The 17,380-nt window shown below is 43.0% G+C and overlaps 1 protein-coding gene across 1 annotated transcript; it reads right to left on the minus strand.

Annotated features, from left to right (window-relative positions):
• Positions 1-1,627: 1,627 nt before the first annotated feature.
• Positions 1,628-14,385, minus strand: LOC121576621 (repulsive guidance molecule A). Its single transcript, XM_041889913.2, has 4 exons — positions 13,700-14,385; positions 9,337-9,455; positions 6,356-6,873; positions 1,628-3,743 (listed from the first exon to the last, which is right to left on the minus strand). The coding sequence occupies exons 1-4, from the start codon at positions 13,711-13,713 to the stop codon at positions 3,027-3,029; spliced, it is 1,368 nt and encodes a 455-aa protein (XP_041745847.1). The 5' UTR covers positions 13,714-14,385; the 3' UTR covers positions 1,628-3,026.
• Between the last annotated feature and the right edge of the window lie 2,995 nt (positions 14,386-17,380).

Here is a 17,380-nt window from a genome sequence, read left to right on the forward strand (position 1 = left end):
ACTAGGAAGGTAAAACCCAAAAATATTATACCGAGATTAAATTAAATAAAAAAACTCTAAGCAAATCAATCGTCTGACAAGGTTTTATCCTTACTTGGGTATACAACAAATAATGTGAATCAAGATCCAACCAGAATGAAAGGTTCAATGTCTTCTTCATATAACAGGCCTTTGAAGTATTAGTACCTCAGCCTCCTCAAGATTTAGAACTCGGTTAAATCTGTATCTTGGAAGTTCAGCGCTATAGCATGATTGACATTTAAAGGCAAGGTTCCTGGCGTTCGCAGAGACTGCATTCACGGTAAATGCTGCATATGTCGGCTCATAGCGCTGAACTTCCGCGGTACGAATTGAATTGAGCCCTTAGGCTTACTAGTGAATTAAATGATTACGCAGACAATGCAATGGGGAAACTACAACACATCAAAATGGTACTGTAGATCAGTGGAGGCTGGTGGGAGGAGCTATAGGAGGATGGGCTGATTGTAATGGCTGGAATGGAATTAATGGAACGGTATCAAACACATCAAACATATGGAAACCACAGGTTTGACTCATTTCCATTTATTCAATTCCAGCCATTACAATCAGCCCGTCCTCCTATAGCTCCTCCCACCAGCCTCCATTGCTGTAGATGCATGCATGTCACACAGGTCCTGCATATGACAAAAGATCAAATTCAAAACCAGAAACTGACAGCTTATTTATTACCATGCTGGCTAAATAAGTCCATCCACTAAGTTCATGTAGTAGCACCTTCCAGTGTTCTACACAATTCAACTTGAACTCTATTGCAGAAGTCCTCAGAGAGAGAAAGAGAGAAGTGAAAATTCAGCTGTTGGGAAGTTGTTGGCACCAGGGCTTGTTCTTTGGCAAAGATTGAAGCCATAAATTCACAGGTCTACAGACAGATGCAAGTCATACGTTCCCTATAGCGGAGCCATGTCAACACCCTCTTTTACATACAGGACCTGCTCTCTACGGGGTGGTCAGTAACCATGTTTCCATCTACAGTTTTTATGCGAGTAAAGTCATACCGTATATAACAAATCACGACAGCTGTGTTAGAAACAGGAACTTTTGGTACAATTTTATAAATGCAGAGAGATAATTTGTTCATTTGACATGGTGGGATCTTTTTGTGTAGGTAAAATTAATTATGCGAGAAATGGCAGTGGAAACTCCTTTATGCGCAAATATTGATATAATAACCATCATATCGAAGAACTTGGAGTCACGTGATGATATGGTGTGTCCTCCCACTACCAATTGGGAAAGCATGCAGTTTATTAGACTACAGATGAAATAAATTATGATGAACTTCACAGGGTGGTGAAAGTGCACGGTGATGAGCTTGATGCTCCTTTCCAATAAATATTGAGGGTCTTCTTCTGGTGACATGATGATTGATGCTTGACTGCCGTTTGACAAATATTCTTGCTCTTATCCATAATAATCTAATCATGTAGACTAGCCTACCCACACTGTATCTGCCAGCTGTTGGCTAGAGCCCCTGTGCCAAGACCAGAGGAGGCACATTTGCTATTTAACCAACAGTTTTTGTGACAGTTGAAAATGTAATGGAAACACATTGAACTTAAAGTACATTTTGTGTGCACTACGTCATCACACACTGATTTTTATCCGCAACAAATCCGTTTGGTGGAAACACACCACTGGTGGGAAAATATTTTATTTTAACCTAGCTAGTGTGACTATACCTTTCTCAAAGCCATTACATGGCCAAGATACCTACATCTGCGGGGAACTGTTGACTGCCTAGACAAGAGACAAATCATTTACAAATGACCTGTAGAAATCTATTTCTTGGCCATGGTACACTGTACATGAAAGTTGGTTGATCGGTTGAATGAAGAGATGAGATATACTCTGTAAACGTGATCTGCGTTTCTGCATTATGTGTGCCCTTGGTAAAGTTTGTTCAGGTTTCTTTTTCTTATGAACATCTACATTCCTAATTAGACCCGATACAAAAAAGAAATTTATCATAATTAACACTTTAAACACCAATACTTGGACTGAGTCTTTTTGACACTGATTGACAGGTAAAAGTTTTTTTTTTTTTTTTTACTGTCTGCCAGTTCACTTAGAAGTAACCCCTTGGCAGGCAGAGGCCGTTTCAACTGACCCTAGGCCACCATGACGGTTCTATATTGGAACCTGGGTTGCAATATAACAACATTAGGAAACATTTCTTCCAAATAAAGATTTCTTGCACTTTTGAGGACAACAGCACACACACACACACATGCACTCAATCAACACAGCCATTTCTGGAGCACACAATTAACCACAGAGGTGCGCACACACACAGACGGACACACACGGACCAACAAACAACACAATCTTACAAAAGACCTGGCATTATGACCTGTTAATCTCCACAGCAGACAACTAGACTCGCTGCTCTGACATCCTTTTGGCCGAGCGCTTCCTCCAAAAAGCTACGGCTTTTCCAAAGCTGGAAGCTCATCACAAACAGGGAGCTGCTTCTGGCCAGAGGTTAACAAAAGCCCCTGTCATGTCCTCTAGCCCAGACCCATGAGCCACAGAGAGCTCCACTGGCTTGGCACCAGTGAGAAGATCAGCAAACTCTTCTTTCTGCAAGAGATAATCTCGTCTTGCTTCCCATAGGTGCATGCAGTCCCAGTGGGAATGTGGGATTTAATCCCAGCTGGATATCCAAAGTACTGGGGCTCCTGGGCTCTCCTCACTCACCACCGCTCCCTTCATCAAAGGACCCGTCCTTAAACCAGCTGAATGAATGCAATGATAGGTGGGAGCACAGAGCACTCACCTCTCCACCAGATGGAAGTCAACACATGATGACAACAACAAAACAATGATGAGACCATGGCTGGGATGAGTTTGAAAACACATGGGCTGCTCTGTCCCCTCAGAGGCATGGAAGGCCTCGCTGACTCCACTGGCCACCAGCCACTGAGGACAGAGCAGTGGAAGTGAAGTATGACATGGTGAGAGCACTGTTTCACACCCACTGACAGCTAGGATAATGAGGATGATGTTGGCAGGGGACTATAAATGAACAACAACACAGCCAGAAAGTTGAGGAGCACTAGCGAGAACACATCTGATTCCCTTGGTGCCGCATTACTCCCAAATGCATCCTTTTCATAAATGTGGTATTTGTCCTTGTTGGAGTGGAGCATTTTCACATCCTCAAAGGCATAGTAGGCAGCCATGGTGAAGTTGATGTCCCCAGAGGAAAGCAGGTCGAACACACAGGACTGGAAGTAGAGGTCCTCCACCGGGAGGCGCTCTTTACACTTAGCCATGGCAGCCTGGTAGGTAAACCCATGGGGAGGGCTGCCCGTCCTGCTCTTGCTTGGGCCGTGGTCCTCCACTGCACGGGCCCTGAATGTCCTGAAGTCGATGCGCTGGTTGGCAGGGCAGCCGTGCAGGCAGAGGTACAGGTCCTGGTTGTCTCGGTCTTCTACAGAGTTCACTACTTCCTCTGGCATCCGCACAGCAAAGGTCAGGTATCGGCCCACCTGCCGGACCACGATGGTTGTACCGATGTAGCGTGCGTGGATCTCTACCTGCTGCCCAGGCACCTTCTCCACGATGCGCAGCGTGTTGGCCCCGTGGCGGTCTCCACCGTTCTTGGAGCCGTCGGCGAATGCCGCAGGCAGCTCGTCTGTCTCTGCGTGATACATCTTCTGGTCCACACACTCCTGGAAGTTCTTGAAGATGATTGTCAACTGTAGCAAGAGAGAGAGGGGAGAAGATTAGAAATAGCAGTCAGCACAACAATAGTTAGCTCATTCAATATGTTTCAGGTAATTAAGGAGCCTTTTGAGGCTGAAAATAGAAAGGTACATATAGACATCAAATTAATTAAATCATTGAACACCAGTTGAATTTAAAAACTGTATGGAACCTCTATATTGTCATTTTTATGTGGAAAATAGTTAGTGGTAGGGCTACACAAATGACTGAGGGGTATCTTTGTGCTTTGGCATTAAGAACACCAGTAGTTTGTGTAATGCAGACCCCACCCCAGTTCAGTGTCACATTTCAGCTCTGCCTCAACATTGGGGAGGCCAAAGTAAACGGCCTCAGAAAACACGGGTATAGGCCATGTTAAATCGGGCCATAGTGTGCAGACACAAAGACGAGCCATTCATAGTGGTGAAAAACCTGCCTGTGAACCCCAGAACTGTGCTCCGGGGAGTGGCACTGGGCCAGGAGGGGAGAGCATGCTCTGCTCTGTGGCTAATTAACTAAGGCTGGTCACTTCTCCGCTTGCATGGTTTCATTAGGACGCCAGTGAGCCGTTGTCACAGAAGTGACCCCAGGACAGCCGAGAGGCTCTGATCTCAGAGCGGAGGGGGCAGGGGGAGGGGGAAGTGGAGCACCAAAATGCCCTGTTATTACCCAGTCAAGTAATCTGCCACCCCAGCACTCAGCCCACCCCTCAATCTCCACCGACCCCTCTGTTTTCGAAGGACAACTTTATCTAAGAACATGTAAAAACCTCTACAAAAACCATGTGCATAAAGAAATAAATTGATTCATCAACCCTCCTCCTGAATGAAGGTAGTCAGTGTTTCCCCTATATTCATTTGGCAGCGGTGGCCCACCGCTGCTAAATTGTTGCCACCGCTAAAAAAAGATATGTCATTGTTTATATATTTCTGCAGTGACTAGCTTTTAAATGTATAGTCGTTGGCTCAATGACTGGAAGTCTATAGGAACTGCTAGCATGTCACACCGGTAGAGTATACAGCAGACAGTTCCCATACCCTGTAGCAGGAGCCAATATTAAGCAGAGCTCCAGCAATCCCATGGTCTATACCCAGGGAAGTCTTGTTTGTATAGGCTGTAGCCTTGTTTTCCCCTTGTCCAGACTGAATAACTTAAAAAGCTGTCTAATTTGTTTCCAAGTACAGCTGTGTAAAAATATAATTACCTTAAGCGCACAGAAAAAAGCCTGAATGCTGAAAGTGCATCATTAGGTCTGATGATGGAAAATTGGCCTCTCTCTTTATGTGATTGAGGACAAAGTCTCAGTGTAAACCCTGCAGTCAGGATACAGCGCATGGAGGCCTATTGGTCACACAATCACAACTGCCAAAATTGTACCAAATGTGGACCGAATATTACGTGAATTCGCAGACTACAAATGCTCAGGTTTCTTTGTTTTCACCTTAAGTTAGTGAAAGACATTTCAGGGTAAGCCCTCCAGGCCGTCCAATGTACCGTAGTAGCAAAACAATGATAATTGATGAGGTATGAGGGCCAACTAATGTGGAGAAAATGCCTGCAGTTTCCTGCATGGCTTGAGCACTTAGTTAAAACAACAGTTTCTAACCCACATACACACAATGCTAGGGTATGGACTGCTACACATACAGTGGGCCTAACATTAGTCTTGGCTGTCAACAAAAAAAAGCGAGAGGACTGGAGCCACCTGGTAATGTTTGATGTTTATACTGCTGTTATAATACTGGCATATCATTTGTAAACCTTATCAAGATCCCAACAATTGGTCTGTGCATTGCCTCTTGGTCTGCGATGGAACTGATCCAAACATTAACCAGAGTCCACAGTGAAACAGTCCCACGGCTGTTCCTACTTCTCTACCCACATTAAAGCGGCCAAGAACCTTACATACGAATGTCTTACTTATGATACTATTTCTTGATTTGAGAGCTCCTACAAATTAATCACTGCAGTACAATTTCGCTTGTAACGCCAAGGTAGTGGGTTCGATCCCCAGGACCACCCATACACAAAAATGTATGCACGCATGACTGTAAGTCGCTTTGGATAAAAGCGTCTGCTAAATGGCATATTATTATTTTATATTATTACAATTTATCAGTTTACTGATTCAAACAAGCAGGCCAACATATTTCCCTTTCCCTGAAAGGGCTTTCTTTAGTAAGAAAATGGCAGAATAGAGGAGTAGCAGCCTTGGTCAGGAGGGACAACGAAATGTTCCCTTTCCTAAAAACCTCTACCTGGCATTTTAACGCAGTTTGCTAACAAGCTATCTTTTTGCTATTTCTGAGTTCTTTACTTATATAGTACACTTCTAAACTCCTCCGCAGCAGTGAGAAGACAGGTGTTATCAGAAGTTTTGCATGTATATCTATGATGATAAGAAAAGTGGTGTCATTTTACTTCAAGTGAGTAGTTTTGCAAGGTTTCAGTCCTTGGCAATGAATTAATAACTAAATACTTGATCAGTAGTTAGCAATGTCCGGCATCCCCAGACACTCTGTAACTGTGCTGTACCCACGATACAGTCAATATGTCATGGATTCAACATGTGAATATGATAGAGAGATGTAGAGGCTCCTCTCACCTTGCTGGTGGCCGTAGCAGAGGAACCAGGCACCACAGGTGTGTTGGTCACCTGAACAGACAGGTATTTGTTATGGATAAGGGGCCAGGCTCCCTCAACCTTGCAGGTCTGGAAGTCATCGCTGAAGGTACGGAGGTGCGGGTCTCCAAAGAAGCCACAGTGGGTGTAGTTGGGTAGTGAGGATTGGCGAGGAAGGCTGCGTTCGTAATGACACTGCTCTGGCCCATCGGAGCGCTCCTGGCTGTCAGGCTGGAGCTGTGGTGGTGGGGGTGGAGCGGGGGTCCGGGCTCGAGGCTGAGTTGTAGGCCCCTCTTTGGAGCAGTTGTTCTGGCTCATGAGGTCCTCTATGCCATGTTGGGCTGAGTGGTAGGCCAAGTCGCCTCTGCAAGTGCGTGCGGTGCGGCGTACACAGTTGTTGTACGCCCGCAGCGCTGTACAGAACTCCTCCTCCGGGCCAGAGCTTGAGGTGGAGGCCCAAAACTCTGAGTTACACTTGAGGATCTTACACTGCAGACTCACTGTAGAGAGAAGAAAACATTAGGACCATAGTTCACACAACAATGGAAAACCAATACCTACAATGGACTGTTTTTTTAATGTACTAAAAAAAGAAAAGAAAAGCAAGTAAGGGCAATGGCTTGTCTTTAGACTCCTATAATTCCAAAAAGCCCTGCAGCGTCCTTCGAGTTTTTCCATGTTTTTTTCATTGTCTCAAGACAAATTGAGCATTTATTTCCATTAAATAACTCTGACCTCATGTGTAACGAAACCCAAAATTCCACCAAATATGAGGATTACAAGTGTCTGCAATTTGCCAAGTTCAAATCAATTCTGCTCTGAGATTTCATAACACTAGATGAATACAGCCTCATTCTTAGAGAACATACAGCACACAAAGTGAGGTTTACTGTTTCCAAGAGATTCAGTCAACATGCAAAAGTTAATGCATCATCAACAAAAATATATATTTTTGTGGAAGACGTGGTGTATTAATTTAACTCGTAAAAAATATACTAACTTGATTTCAACAGGGACATTGGGGGATAAATTAGTAAAAACACCAACACACACCTCATCAATTAGTCAAAACAAGCTACTCAGAAGTGTTAACTGCATAAATTCACCGGTAGTTATCCTACCTAGTGTTTGCATTTATACTATATCATCCTGTTGCATGGCTAAAAGCCAGAAATTAGTATTTAAAAAACACACCAGGGGTGAGGAAATACCTCCCCTTTAAATTTTTCTATTCAGAATCCAGCTCTTGTTGAGGTGAACCAGAGGGGGTATGAGTTTGTGTGAGCCAATGTGGGAGGGGGTAGTCTTACAGCTCTGAATGAAGACAATGTAATTTGCCATTGAGAAGAGACCAGCAGAGTCATAAATTAGCCCTGTGTAAAGGGATTAGGTTGAGTTTCATCAGCAATGGGAGGGGGCTGGCGCTCCGACGACTCCATTAAAAGAAACAGGAAAGAAACTGGCTCCAGGACCAGAAGGCGGAACAGAAGAGAGGTCTCACCATTCCACAGTTCAAACTGGATATAAGATATCCACCTGTCCATTGTAGAAGGCTGTAATCAAAGAGTAACGCAATTTCCAACAGGCATTCCCTGGTACTTAAATTACATGACCTGAAATTTAAGTCGCTTTGGGTGGCATGGAATAGGGTGTGGGTATATAAGAAATAATAGACGTAATTAAAAGCAAATACCAATACAATTGGATCTCCTAGCTTTCGCCTAATAAACACACTTCAGTTTAGGCCTTCATGGAACTTTCCTCCACCAAACGTTCCCTCAGAACTGAGCAGCCAATACTTTGAATTCACACTTTCAGTTGAATACTGATGGCTCTACCACACCACAACAACGATTCCACCCCCCACAAATCACACAACACTCCCGCCTCAGCAACAAAAGGCATTTATCACCCATCTGATAAATGGCAATAAACTAATAAACGTCAAAAACGAACACTTGCATTATCACTTTTTGTTTGTCAGTAAGTGACTTGAAAGAGAAACCGATAAAGGTCGGCAAATGTGCAAATTGAGTTCGATAGGGCATGGATAGGGTATTTTTGCATCTCATAAACAGGGGGAGGGGGCTCAAGTAAGCCCATTATTAGCTGTGTTATTACGTTTTTTATTTTTATTTTTTATTTTACTAGAACCATGCAGATCAAACAATTAATAACCTAAGCATGGTTACGAATTACTCATGGGGAAAGTCGATGTGCAGTTCAGAGTAACTTATTTGGCTTTACTTGTTTTGACCGGTGCCAAAATAAAAAGTCAAATCAAGAAAGTAGGCTAGTTTAGTAAAGGGGGGTCGAATCCGTAAGCCCTATCCCCCATCCCCCCAAACAAACACAACCACACGGGGATATAGCACTTGAGTAGCCTAGAGCTGTGTAAAATGGTTAAATGAAAATAAAACGTTATTTCTATCACTTTAACAGAAAGTAAAAATAGCCTAGGCCTCAAACTCACAACATGGAGCACATGAAAAGCGACAGAATTGGCTGTTTGCACCGACACCGTCGATTCCACAGGTCTCTGATATTTTATGCATTTTACCAGTGTTGACGTGCAATTTATTAAGTAAGTCTTCTATGTTTGTTGATACACTCAAATATTGTCTTGTTAATACTATGTAAGCTGCAAAACTTGCAGATGGATGCTACATTTGTAGAAAATGTGCTGCTAAGGCAAACGCTTTTGCTAAATATAACAATGCATGTATGTATCCATTCTAATTAAGCTTGTTTCAATTGAACAATGTATCCATGAATATTGCCTCAATGTAACAATGTGTCTTGTCCTTTTCATTGTGTGGATTTTGCAATCATCGTGGTACTGGTCTAACCTTGCAAGACCTCAAGAGCGTATAACTAAACAAGGGTTGTAATAACTACATAATAATCATATTAGCACAGTTAACAGACGCATGATTAAATTAGTATCTCTAATATTGTCTTACCAGAAGGAAACAGGCAAAGAAACACAACAAGGATCTTGCCGACTTTAAGCGCCGAAGGTCCTCCTGCTCCTTTCCCCATAACCATCCATCCAGCACGGGGTCGCACTTCTCTCCTCTCCCTGGTCGAATCAAATGAGAAGGTGGAAAAAAATGAATTAGGAGAAATTCGTATCGTCTATCTGGTTTAATAACTCAAAGCAGAAGGCTACATGAGGTCTGGAGTTAAGGAATGCAGTCATGTCCTCGAACAAGAACTTGGTTCGAACTCTCGAAGTAACTTCGCCCTCTTTCTAGAAGCCTATTGACTGCACTCGAATTCCTCAGCAAACAGTGAAAGCAGGCAATCGATCTTCCATTTAGGGAGCGAGGGGATTCGATTATATCTGGCCCTGTTTTGCACATGCTGAAAAGTGATTGCATTCCTTTTGGAATTTAGTTGCCTCCCGGGCGTGAGCGATCATGTCTAGATGGGATACAGCTTTTATCAAATTGAAGTCGAAAGTTTATTTTTTTGGTACATTTTAGCTAACCTTAACCAAATCCTCCTAACCTGCTACGTTAATGATCCTAACCTGCAGCGTAAATTCTCCTAAACCTGCTATGAAAACTAAATTTGGACAAAAGCTGCCCCCTAGACAAAACCTGCGTGAGCCAGATCCCCAACTTTGGCCGACGCTGGCTCAAAACAAATGTGAAGTAGTCACCTAGGTTAAACACGTGGAGTAATGAGTAGGATTTTATGTTTTCAAAAGTAATTGCTTTTGTTGAAAAAAAATACGCTTAATCTGCCTTCTCAATGAAGACTAGTTTGAAAATGTTAACAGATATTTTATGGAAAAGAGATGTTGTATGTTTCTGAACGATGCCCAATGCTCCCTTGTTGCCAACATAATCGAGCAGCGCAGATTACTGTTCGATTTGAGAAGGCTCTCCTCCCTCACCGTTTTTGCCCGGTCACGTAACGGGCCATCGACCGGTGCACCACGGTTCAGCTTAATCGAACTTTCTCAGTGCCAAGAAGGCGCAGTTTAGGCTATCGCGTACTAGTGACTGGGCCAATGAGGTGCGGTTGTTCCAGCCTTCCGCCCCTCCTAAGTGTCAAATTACATCTCAATGTGTAGACTTGTGCGTTGTAGTCACGTTGGGTCACTTCTCAATAGTTTGATGGGAACTGTATTTTGCTTTCCTGCTAACAGTACATGCTAACCTAACTAATATTATATGCTGCGTAAATATATGTTGGAGCAGGTAAGCCTGTAACATGGTGACTCTCACTTCTCGTGTGCCTTGACCTATAGTGGCGCAACGGTCTAAAGCACTGCATCTCGGTGCTTGAGGCGTCACTACAGACCCCCTGGTTCGATTCCAGGCTGAATTACAACCGGCCGTGATTGGGAGTCCCATAGGGCGGCGCACAATTGGCCCAGCGTCGTCCGGGTTTGGCCGGTGTAGGCCTTCATTGTAAATAAGAATTTGTTGTTAACTGACTTGCCTAGTAAAATAAAGGTTAAATAAATAAAATAAAATAGTTAATATGAAACGTATTAACCATGCTTATTAACTACACTGAACAAAAATATAAATGCAATGTGCAACAATTTCAAAGATTTTACGGAGTTACAGTTCATATAAGGAAATCAGTCAATATAAATAAATTCATTAGACCCTAATCTATGGATTTCAAATGACTGGGCAGGGGCGCAGCCATGGGTGGGCCTGGGAGGGCATAGGCCTATCTACTTGGGAGCCAGGCCCACTCACTGGGCAGCCAGGCCCAGCCAATCAGAATGAGTTTTTCACCACAAAAGGGCTTTATTACAGACATAAATACTCCTCAGTACCCCCTCCCCCCTCAGACGATCCCGCAGGTGAAGATGCCGAATGTGGAGGTCCTGGGGTGACATGGTTACACGTGGTCTGCGGTTGTGAGGCTGGTTGGATGTACTGCCAAATTCGCTAAAACTTATCGTAGAGAAATGAACATTCAATTATCTGGCAACAGCTCTGCTGGACATTCCTGCAGTCAGCATGCCAATTGCACACTCCCTCAAAACTTGAGACATCTGTGGCATTGTGTTGTGTGACAAAACCACACATTTTAGAGTGGCCTTTTATTGTCCCCAGCACACGGTGCACCTGTGTAATGATCATGCTGTTTAATCAGCTTCTTGATATGCCACACCTGTCAGGTGGATGGATTATTTTAGCAGGGGATAAATGCTCACTAACAAGGATGTAAACACATTTGAGAGAAATAAGTTTTTGGTGTGTATGGAACATTTCTGGGATCTTTTATTTAGCTCATGAAACATGGGACCAACACTTTGCATGTTGAATTTCCATTTTTGTTCAGTACTGTTCAGTTGGGGAACCCTGCTATAAGAGGTACAGAAGCTCAAGCATTGCCATTGAGGGCATCCACCGTTTTAAAGCAGTCAACTGGGTGGGGATTCCTATGAGTTGGGAGAAATCAGCCAATGAAGAAGAAGAAAATGTACTACTTTAAAATGGAGATAGCCTCAGTGGCACTGCCCATGTTGTCACATATGCTATAATGGCACTTATACAAAGATGGGACTTCTATCTATCTCTATGTGTTATTCTAGTCTATTGGGGTTGATGAAAATCCCTGGGGACATTAGCCTACTGGAGAACCACCAAACACCATCCAGACTAATTATTTGTCTGGAAAGAGATAGAACATGGGCAATGGCTATAGATTAATATGACTCTGAATTATCAAACCAAATTAAACAGCATAGTATGTTGGAACTACATGTGTTTTAGTGTTTGGTTGGGCAACTTGAGTGGTATTACAGTGATAGTAGGCTATATTTCTTAACATACTCACTTATGTTCTGTAAGGACTGGGAGGTATTTTGCATTGCTTATGAATGTGTGGTAATTGACATGTAGCCTAGACTTGTAGAAGATTCAATCTCATCTCACTGTACAGATGTAGGATCTTAATTTGAGCCAGTTTGCTACAGCAGGAAAATACTCCTGCAGCAACAGGAAATGTGGATTATAATTAATGGACTTTTTTGTAGGGGTTGATACATTTTTCGTAAGGGAAAATCAAGTTTGAAATGTAAAAGTGGAAATTACAAACATCAGAAGCCTTTTTAAACCTCACATACACTACAAATTAAGATCCTACATCTGTAGGCCTAATAGCACATATCAAAGGCCCCCATGTAATGCCTCCTGAAATGCTAGATAAAACCACATTCACCGCAAGCTTAATCAATCCATAGAACAAATGGATGTCTTGATCTCATTGTGTCATCACTGACCTTGGAATTTAAACGTAGGGCCTATCCATATCCTTACAAGACCTAGGCCTACATGTCGATTGAAATTCATAAACTTAGGTTACTACAGTGTTCCAGTTGGTCTCATTAGGCTATATTTTGCGGAGATACACTAATAATGCATCTGGCCCATAGACACATATGGTCTGTCTTAGCCTATATACTGTATGACACCGGTGAAGTTACTTCACACTTTCCAACAGACCGCACCGTTATTAAGTCTAGATATCATACCTCTCATCATGACAAACGCACATGGCATTATGAGTGCGGGGACAAGTTTATCTGTCATAAAATTAGGCTTTGTGGCGCTTTAGCGCAATTATTAGGGTACAGTAGCCTACAACTGTCAGTCAGTCATCGACATTGAATCTTGATACTTTCCCATTTCCTTTCTATCACTGCGAATAACGAAGCCCATTCTCTTTTTTATTTATTCAAAATACAAATAAGCTTCCAATTGCAGTTTTTCCTGAATAATGCGTGCGTAAAGGGTTTGATTTGAGCAATGTGAAAGAGGAGAAGCAGACGATATTTTAGGCCTAATATCATCATATTGAGTACATAGAAATATTCTCAAAAATTATGAATTTACAATTACACATAGGCCTATGAGGCTATACAATTATTGATATAGCAATGCCATATGTCAACACATTGCCATGCTTATAATTACATTCAAAACATGTTATTACAGCTGGACAACTTGTATTGCAAATTCTATTTTGTAGCCCGTACTGTGTAGGCTATTGCTATTTTTTTGCCACAAAAATGTAGTATAAAGAAATTGTCTACAGCCTAGCACACAAGGCAGGGCTAATTTATTAGAAGGGTAATCAACACATGGATAACCATTACTATTGACAAGATAAGTAACGTTAGTCTCCTATAGTCCACTGACAAAAATAGGAAAGAACCCTTAGACAAAAATGACCCATTGACAGAAAAATCACCACTCTCCATCGAAATTATGAATTTAGATTTCAGATTTAAATATCTCTCTGAAAATAGCCCAATTGTCAGTATATTGAGAAACGGCCAATACCAACCTTCGCGACTGCATGGAGCTCTCCAAGTTTAGCTGCCGAACGCGAGGAAAGCGCAAATGCTAGCGCAAGAAGCCCGACTCCGAAATTCCACCCGAAATACCGTTAGCTAGGTCTTATACTGCACGCTAATCCAAATGTAGCGCATATAACATTGTTTAAATTGGTGGGAAATGCCGCCTTCCATGCATGGTTTCCTTCGATGATGTATCAGATAACGAGTGTGAAATTCAAGTGATTTTTTTCACACAATAATTCGCTGATAGTTGAGATTGAGAACCTGGTCAATTCACTGATTCTCCGACACTTGGAGGCTATTCGTCTGCCTCATTCCGTTGACCAAACAGTCACCCAATATAACGAACATGTCTCATAAAATATGAATAGAATTTAACTCCAACAGTTGTTCTCATCTTTGCCCTTGTATTCCTGCGCTCAGTTTAGTTGGTTCTCGTTGACGTTGAGAGGAAGAGCCATCGGGACACCGCTGCTGCTCCACATGGACTGCTGATATCTCTCGTTTCCTCGCATCACTGTTGTGAAATGGCTAGTTAGAAAGTGTGAGAGAGACAATGATTGGCTCTGCATGACGCCGCTGGGACCCCACTTCAGTCCCCCGACACATCACGCCGTTTCAGGCAATTGGCGAATGTTTAGACTGGGGATGATTATTCTCCAAACATTACGCACAAGCTGCTGCAGCAAATGTTAATAAACCACAATAACTCAGATTCATGCTCCTCCTCCACATTTCGTTCCTCCCACTACTCTGTATTACAACTATAACCACTATAAACACTGTTATCAAATGGTGATAATAGTGATGCAGACATTGTTATAGTAGGCTACAAATCAAATCAAATTGTATTGGTCACATACACATATTCAGCAGATGTTATTGCGGGTGTAGCGAAATTCAGTAGTATCTAACAACTCAATAGACAGTAGGCCTATTTCACATTTATGCCAAAATAGCCTACTATTTACATAATTGAGATTGAAAGAGAAACAGCAATAGACAGTAGTACAGTGCAAGACTAGAGCTTCGGTCCAAATCCAACATGACTATGCATTAGAAATGAAAAACTACCTTTGGATTTGGCCACATTTAGAAACGGGAAGGTAAAGACAGATGGGGAATAGGGGATTTACACTGCACCTGTGTTTAAGGATCAAAATCAAGAAGAGTTACCAGACCACCCCCTCCTTCTAGAGAACCATTACAAGGCCGGCCTCCACCCCCATCCCTCTGAGGAGAAGGCTCTCACTGCCCCAAACTCCCTGTGATTAGGAAAATCCATCAAACAAGTGATTGGTCAACCATATCACTGAGTCAGGGGATAGACATTTGCAGTGGTGTATTATGCCTTCTTTCCAGCTGTAGCTGGACAGGAAAACATCCAACATGGATTGGCAGCAGAAACAGGCAGCCTATGTTTTTGAACATATTTCAGGACATGAACCACTACATATATCTGTGAAAGTTGCCCAGTTCTTCAAATGGTGTCATAAACATACTTAATGCATTGAGTGCCATGTCAAACCTGAGAAAAGTATTGCTACTCTTGGGCAGCTACTATCATACTGTAGATACTGCAACATTTCTGAGTCCATCACATTCATCTATCTGAACCTGACTTACTGGGAACATAACAATGTAATAATTTGCAGTCACAGCTCAGGTCTGCCCATCATTGATAGCCATTGAGAAGCAGCATTTTTACATTGATGTAACAGCACACACGAAAGGCTGCCACCCCAGTGTGAAAATAATGGCTTTAGAAGTGCCGGATGCTGGCCCCCTGTCTCAAACACAGCTGGTGGAGTGGGTGCCTGCCTCGCTGCAGCAAGAGGCCTATGGTCAATTAATACAACTAGTCAGTTGACATCAGTATGACAGACTCTGCAGTTTTGTAGAATGATTTACTGCGCTGACATAGTAGATAGACACACTATAGTTTTACAGCCCTCTAACCAATTGTACTATTATGTGTGTTTTTCCGCGTTATTTGTAATTTATTTTGTACATAATGTTTCTGCCATCGTCTCTTATAACCAAAGAGAGCTTCTGGATATCAGGACAGCGATTACTCACCTCGCGTTGGACGAACACTTTTTCTTCAACGAGGCGTTCGCGAAGGATATTCTACAGACTCCCGACAAGGCCCAGATCCCCGTCATTCGCGTGAGGAAGAGACGGAGATATCGTGGACGCAGATCCGGGTGCCTTGTAAGGATCCGACGGCGAACGAGTAAACTGCCTCTCCCATCAATCCTATTAGCCAACGTTCAAGCTTTGGAGAATAAAATGGACGATTTAAGATTACGGTTATCCTACCAACGGGACATTAAAAACTGTAATATCTTATGTTTCACGGAGTCGTGGCTGAACGAGCGACAATGATAACATTCAGCTAGCAGGCTATACGCTACATCGGCAGGACAGAACGGCAGACTCGGGTAAGACGAGGGGTGGCGGTCTCTGTATATTTGTAAACAACAGCTGGTGCACAAAATCAAATACTAAGGAAGTCTCAAGGTTTTGCTCGCCTGAGGTAGAGTATCTTATGATAAGCTGTAGACCACACTATTTACCAAGAGAGTTTTCATCTATATTTTTCATAGCTGTCTATTTACCACCACAAACCAATGCTGGCATTAAGATTGCACTGAATGAGTTGTACAAGGCCATTAATCAACAGGAAAACGCTCATCCAGATGCAGCGCTCCTAGTAGCAGGGGACTTTAATGCAGGGAAACTTAAATCCGTTCTACCTAATTTCTACCAGCATGTTAAATGTGCAACCAGAGGGGAAAAAACTCTAGACCACCTTTACTCCACACACAGAGACGCATACAAAGCTCTCCCTCGCCCTCCATTTGGCAAATCTGACCATAACTCTATCCTCCTGATTCCTGCTTATAAGCAAAAACTGAAGCAGGAAGCACCAGTGATTCGGCTAATAAAAAAGTGGTCAGATGACGCAGATGCTAAACTACAGGACTGTTTTGCTAGCACAGACTGGAACATGTTCCGGGATTCTTCAGACAGCATTGAGGAGTACACCACATCAGTCACTGGCTTCATCAATAAGTGCATCGATGATGTCGTCCCCACAGTGACCGTACGTACATACCCCAACCAGAAGCCATGGATTACAGGAAACATCCGCACTGAGCTAAAGGGTAGAGCTGCCGCTTTCAAGGAACGGGACTCTAACCCGGACGCTTATAAGAAATCCCGCTATGACCTCCAACGAACCATCAAACAGGCAAAGAGTCAATACAGGTCTAAGATTGAATCATACTACACTGGCTCTGACCGTCGTCGGATGTGGCAGGGCTTGAAAACTATTACAGACTACAAAGGGAAGCACAGCCGCGAGCTGCCCAGTGACACAAGCCTACCAGACGAGCTAAACCACTTCTATGCTCGCTTCGAGGCAAGCAACACTGAAGCATGCATGAGAGCACCAGCTGTTCCGGACGACTATGTGATCACGCTCTCCGTAGCCGATGTGAGTAAGACTTTTAAGCAGGTCAACATTCACAAGGCCGCAGGGCCAGACGGATTACCAGGACGTGTACTCCGAGCATGTGCTGACCAACTGGCAAGTGTCTTCACTGACATTTTCAACATGTCCCTGACTGAGTCTGTAATACCAACATGTTTCAAGCAGACCA

This window comes from Coregonus clupeaformis, chromosome 11 (genome assembly GCF_020615455.1).
Source record: "Coregonus clupeaformis isolate EN_2021a chromosome 11, ASM2061545v1, whole genome shotgun sequence".
In the NCBI taxonomy this organism is placed as follows: domain Eukaryota; kingdom Metazoa; phylum Chordata; class Actinopteri; order Salmoniformes; family Salmonidae; genus Coregonus; species Coregonus clupeaformis.

Coding starts and splice junctions, on each gene's coding strand:
- LOC121576621 (XM_041889913.2), bottom strand. Junction 6,874..9,336: donor TCTTTGCCTGTTTCCTTCTG/GTAAGACAATAT, acceptor TTCTCTCTACAG/TGAGTCTGCAGTGTAAGATC. Junction 3,744..6,355: donor CTGCTACGGCCACCAGCAAG/GTGAGAGGAGCC, acceptor CTCTTGCTACAG/TTGACAATCATCTTCAAGAA.